This window comes from Pteropus alecto, unplaced genomic scaffold, assembly GCF_000325575.1.
Source record: "Pteropus alecto unplaced genomic scaffold, ASM32557v1 scaffold86, whole genome shotgun sequence".
Taxonomy (NCBI): Eukaryota; Metazoa; Chordata; class Mammalia; order Chiroptera; family Pteropodidae; genus Pteropus; species Pteropus alecto.
The window spans coordinates 7,402,386-7,408,385 of NW_006442109.1; the positions used below are offsets into that span (position 1 = coordinate 7,402,386).

General features: G+C 49.9%; 1 protein-coding gene and 1 long non-coding RNA gene across 3 annotated transcripts in view; one reads left to right on the forward strand and one right to left on the reverse strand.

The window, feature by feature from the left end:
* Nucleotides 1–1,579: 1,579 nt before the first annotated feature.
* On the reverse strand, nt 1,580–3,319 carry LOC112469543. The gene is made up of 2 exons (XR_003042662.1): nt 3,115–3,319; nt 1,580–2,761 (listed from the first exon to the last, which is right to left on the reverse strand). It is a non-coding gene; the product is annotated as an uncharacterized LOC112469543 (long non-coding RNA).
* Nucleotides 3,320–3,445: 126 nt separating this feature from the next.
* Nucleotides 3,446–6,000, forward strand: part of ANP32A (acidic nuclear phosphoprotein 32 family member A) — a 37,559-nt gene continuing 35,004 nt past the window's right edge. Inside the window, exon 1 of one of the 2 annotated variants that reach the window (XM_006920217.2) lies at nt 3,446–3,665. In XM_006920217.2, the coding sequence (XP_006920279.1) occupies nt 3,612–3,665 (54 nt within the window). In that variant the 5' untranslated portion in view covers nt 3,446–3,611. The remainder of the gene's footprint in view (nt 3,666–6,000) is intronic. The other variant, XM_015596074.2, reaches the window with a different exon arrangement.

Here is a 6,000-nt window from a genome sequence, read left to right on the forward strand (position 1 = left end):
AATTAACTTTTTAGAGCCTAGGCATCAACATTCCTTTGCTATTCAAATCAAAATGCTGTAGTAGTCTCACATTTGTTACCATGGATTTCAAAAGAATCTACATTTCTACATGTCCTATTTATATAGGACAAAAGAGAACATAATTAAGCTGGAGTCTTTCCATATCATTGTCTTTTGGGGTCCGACAGCAAAACATTGATGTAGGTGAAGAAGTATTATGGCAAGGTTCCAGTATATGTGATTCAAGCTGAAGAACAAAAAGCTGAACTATGAATATATTAGTTTAACTCATAAAAAGGATGCTAACCAGAGGGTCTCCATCTTTTAAAACCAAACAAGGACAAATGAGCTAAAATGGCAGCATGACCAACCCAGGTTATTTATAAAACTACTTTCCAACAAGTATCAAGAGGCTAAGGACATACGTTGCTCATATCTCTTAGAGAACAAGATAGGCTGCTTATTTGTTTGGAATGGCTCTTGATGGAAAATATTCTGGAAGGCAAAAAAGATAATTTTTCCATACTCGAAGTCCATCTTTCTCCCTAAAGGCTCAAACCTTTGAATTTTATCTTTTATTCTTCTCAGTGTGAATCAAATCCAGTTCCAGAAGTTTACAGACTCTCCATCTTTCGCAACCTAACCGCCATTGTATAATCACTCAGCAGTTAGGAACTCATTCTGTTCCCACTCACATCCAAATTCAGCCAAAATTCCTTGATAGGGGGATTCTTTTCTTACTGTATCTTCTGATATGCAAAGCCATTCAGAATATTGATTTACTACTATAACATGCAATGAAATATAAGAAACAACTCCGTAAAATAAGGTATATGAGTTTTTTTTTTTTTGGTTTGATCAAGTAGTGTGGGGGCAAAAAGCTGAACTTTAGCTTAGTTATATTCCTATTTCCTTTGATAATTAAAAAAAAAACATTAAAATTTCCTTAAAAATAAACTACAAATAAATCTATTTGAGAGGAAGTCTCTTCTTTCAAAGTATGTTGGAAAGATGGGACATTAACTATGTCAATTGGTTATATACACTTTTTGGTTATTGCAACGTCTGTAATGATTGACATCTGGCAAAAACTTATTTCCATTTTCTAACACCAAAAGTTGTTATAAAAATGTATAAAAGTAAGGTGCATCTAAAAACAACTGTTAAATTTAATATTTTGACTTAGTGATCAAGCCATAATTTTTTTCAATCCTAGTTTTAATTTGTATCTGTCCACTCTCCTTAATGAGGGGTTGGGCTTCTAAGTCATCCTCTTCAGTCTCTGTATGATAAAGTGAGCTATTTGCTTCTGTTTAGCAGAGCTGGATGAGGAACATCCCGGCATTTGATTGGTTGGCTTTTAAGGGATTATGCCACTAGAAGGGCACTGTCCCATTATATCACATTGCTAGAGGTGTAGACCTAATTGGGGTTAAATATTTAAATTGAAGATGAGCATTTACCATCAGAGAACATAAACTTCAGGACTCCTATGTTACACAGATTCTACATATATTGACTTAATGTGCTTATGATGAAGAGCTGTTTTGAAATATCATATCCAGAAATAACAACTGACTCGAGCAAAGGGAAGGAATGTGGGGTCCCTCTATTTTTTTTATAATGAAACCAATACAATTTTAAGAAATTCCAACTACACAAATTGACTTCAATAAGATTTAACAAAACAGGAAGACAATATGTCAGCAGTCAGCAAGTCAAACTATACTATTTATACCCATTTGAAATAAAACAATGACTTTCCATTTTTATTCTCCATTTCCCAGCTTCTCAAAAATAAACATTACTTTTCAAATTCCATTTATTTTATTTGAAAGAATTTAGAGTAAAATGCTTATTAGTTGCAGGATTTTATGTTTGCAGTCCATCAGGTTACAATATTAAAAGTTCCTAGTTTCTTCCACAGTGTAAGCATTTTTGTATGTTTTATTTACATTCTGTCACTTTTTATTTCCTCCTAAACTTTATATGCCCAAGAATGAAACTGTATTAGTGTTACATAACATTTCAAATTTGCAGCATACATACTGGTTTATCTCTTCCTTGAACCCACGTCCCTGAAAAATAGACACATGTATCCAAAAAGAAAAAACTACCTTAGAGTGTATGGGGAAGTGTAGACGTGTAGAAAAGCATTGAAAAACAGTTGTATGGAAGAATAAAGATGTATCTGTCCTTGTTGACAACAATCCCCATGATTTACTAACAGCCACGGGCAGCCAACTTAGTACATGACAAGGTCCTAGGCCTGCCCATAGAAGTTGGTAACCCAGTGGGAATTATGGCTTTAAGGTCTCTACAAGTAATGTGATCCGAAAAACAAAGCAAGCAAACAGAAAAACCTGGGGAAAGAGCTCTAAACAGAGCCTCTTTGGCAACCCAAATTGAAACATATGACTCAGGTGGACGATTAGAATAAACTGCGCCGTTTCCTTTCACTAGCTCTATAAAGCCCATAAATTGGTCCAGAAAACCAGGAATTAGCACCTTCCTTTCCTACTTTTTAATTAATATTCAATACATTCAGCAACAATTCTTAATCTATAGTCTTCATTCGTTTATTGACTAAACAGGATTCTGGGTGCCTCTAGGTCATCACTCCGGCCAAGCTGACCTCATATGACAGCAAACTGAAATGCCCCTCGGTGCAGACGGTCGAGGCCACGAGGTAAGTCAACCAAAGGTGGACGCATCTTGCTTTTATTTACTTATTAGAGGGGCGGCGATGGCCGCGGTTTGACTAGGAAGAGACCAGAGGCGAAAGGGCGCGCGGGTTGTGAGCCACTGGCAGGAGTGGGAGCCCGAGGAAGAGGTGGGGGGCAGTTGCCACGCTCCACCAGTTCGGACCGCGGGACCCAGAAAAATGACCAGCCCCTCCCCCCACTGCACCCTTGACCCCTCCCCCTCTTTTCAGGCCTTTCATCCGCCCGCTCGCCCAGCAGCCCGCCGCCCCCAGACCTCTCGCTGCCCGCGTCTTTCCGCAACCCGAGTGGGCGTCGCTTGCAGGCCTAGGGCGGCCCAGAAAAGCCCTGGGCTGGGCTAGGACCCCGACCCGATCCCTCCGGCCGCGCCCCTCCCCCTCGTATAACGCACCTGCGGCCCCGCCCCCGGCCAAACGCTGAGGCGGCGGCAGGTTGGCGAGGCCGGGCAGCTCGGCCCTCCAGGCAGTCACCTTCCCTTCCCCCGCCATTCCGCCCACCCCCCTCGCTCAGCCACGGAGCAGCCACCGCGCTCCTCAGCCGCCCCGAAATCTAAAGGGGTCCGTCTCCGGCACCACAACCAAATGGCTGAGCCTCCCTGGCCGACTGCGCAGCCCGCCCATTGGTCCCTTCCCCCCCCGCTGCCACTGCCACTGGCTGTTGCCCGGAGACCCTCGGCGACGATTGGCTTAAGTTGCTGTCGCTCATCCACAAGGCCGCAGATCCCGCCTCCACGGTGATCAGGTTTGTGTGCGCCGCGGGTGCTGGGGGCTCGAGGACCGAGCGGAGCTGGTTGAGCCTTCAAAGTCCTAAAACGCGCGGCCGTGGGTTCGGGGTTTATTGATTGAATTCCGCCGGCGCGGGAGCCTCTGCAGAAAGAGAGCGCGAGAGATGGATATGGACAAACGGATTCATTTAGAGCTGCGGAACAGGACGCCCTCTGATGTGAGCATTTGCCAAAAATATCTCTGTCGGTCCATTCTCTTACTTTGTGTGTATGTGTATGTACGTTGCGGGGAGGCACTTTTTTGAGGGGGGGGCGCCCGGGAGGTGTGGATTTGGGGGTCGGACTGCAAATGAATTGCAAGGTTGGGGGGTTGAAATGCCATCCGAGCATGTTCCGGCTGCTGCCGCCGCCGCTGCCCTTGGTGTGTGTGACTACCTGTGCGTGTGCTCCCGCGTGTGCGAGTGTGGGTGCGAGAGTGTGCGTGCGAGTGTGCACCCATCGGGGGCCAGCGGGCGCACGCGTTTGGGTCGGAGAGAATGAGGCAAAATCACCCTCTGAGCTCGCTGCTCCCATGACTCTGTCTGGGGGAAAGATTAACGAGAGAGGAGGAGGAAGGGGGCTGCCTCCCGGATTCAACAACAAAAAAGGGGGTTTATGTTTTATAAATGAATCTCCCCTTCCGCCCCCCTCCCGCGCCTTCCCCCTCCCTTTCTCTCTTTCGCGCACACACAATAAGTTTTGGGCTTTGCGAGTCCGGTTTAGTTTCTGATAAATGTGGGCCGAGGCCCCCGGGGAGAGCGCATGGGGAGGGGGCTGCAGTGGAGTTGGGAATGGCTCGAGTTTAAAGTGCGTCTTCATTTCTTTGCAGTGATGAGGCGAGAGACGGGGGAGCCATATTTGTAACTTTGTAGTGTTCGTGAACGCGCCCTTTCTCTCCCTCCCTCCCTTTCTCTGCCTCCCTTCCTCTTCTCCTCTTTCTCCCTCCCTCTTTCCACCCCACCTTCAGGCCAGATGCTGATGTTTCTTCCTTTCCTTCCGAAGGGAAGATAAATTGGAAGGAAGGGGGAGGGATTTTCTAACGTGCAAAGGCACAGATAATCCCCGCGCCTCCCCACCTCGAGCGATCGCTGTTGCAAGTTACCCAAAGGCAACGTCCCGGTCCCCCCTCACCCCTGCTCCTTCCGGCCTCTCTAAGATGCCATCCTTCGAGTCCTGGCGTCCCCCCAGTCCGCACCCCCGGCCGGTTTTTCTCTGGGGTGAGCTCCTCGGCAGCCATTCGGCGCCTGGCTAATAAATGGGCACGGGAAACTTTGTCAGGACGCGAGCTGCCCGGAGCTGGTGCCTGTGGTGGGTATTGGCTGGGTCCAGATTGATGTGGGCTTAGAGAACACGCAGCTTCGGGATGGGAGTTTGCCTTCTCGTCGCCGTTATTGATTGGGCAACGGCGCGAGTAGGGCCGGAGGAAACTTACACGGCTGGGAACTGGGAGGCTCGGCGAAAGCCCACCTCCGAGGAGGGGGAAGGCCAGGGTGGGTTACTCGAACGCTCCTTTTTATTTCTGGCTCCCTCGCTTTCAAACTGTTTTATGCGAGTTGGCGGCTCAGCGGAGGAGACCCTAGGTCTGGGGCGGAAACGCTGGCCGACTCCCCTGTGGTCCCTTGGGGGACCAGGAGAGCGCGGGCGCGAGGGCTGCCGCTCCAGCGTCAGTGGCTAGGGTTCCAGAGTTGAGAGCACTGTGTACCGACCTGTCGCCCCTCCAGCCGGTTAAAACCCGAATTCCCGGCGAAGACAGGCCTTGCTTCCTCTTTTCTCTAGTTCCTCCCCCAAACCTGAGTGAGACTTTTGAAAACAAGATCCTTTTTGTGCCTCCCCCTCATAACGCAGCTGTGGACTGTAGACGTGCAGTGCCTGATGGCGCGCAGGGCGGGGAGGGGTTGGCGAAGGGCGGGGAGAGGTGCTCCGCGGAGAAGGCAGAAGTTGCCGCGAACAATTTGCCCGCGGCTCGCTTTTCTCTGGCGGGTTTCATCCCGGCTCGGACCGGGAGCCGGAGGATTTGGGGGCTGGGTGTGGTGATGGGGGAGGGGACCGAGCCGCGGTCTTCCCGCGTACTTCCGGAAGCCCCCTGTGCAGAGGGGGAAGGGCGCCAAGCAGGGGGCCGGGGTCGCGGTGGGTGTGGAGGCGAGGATGGCCGGGCCAACCCTATCCACACTACTGGCCAACTGGGAGCGAGCTCGAAAGCGGGTCGAACCGGCTCTTTAAACTTCCCGAGTGTGTGCTGGGGGAGGGGAGCGCGCAGAGCTGGGAGCTATTTCTCACGCTTCGCCCCCTCGCCGCCCAGGCTCTCTGCCCACATGCCTTCCCCCGGCCTCGAGGCGGGGTGCGGCGCGGCGGGTCGGGGGGGCACTTTCTATACGTTTCGGGAGGAGAGAGAGAGAAAGCTACCTAATGAGGGACAAAAGGGGTGGGGGAGGAGGAAGTATTTTTTTTTTAACGTCCTTAAGACAAATAGCTCCTGAAGAGCGCCCCCTGCGCCCCTGCCCGCAGCGCTGCCCC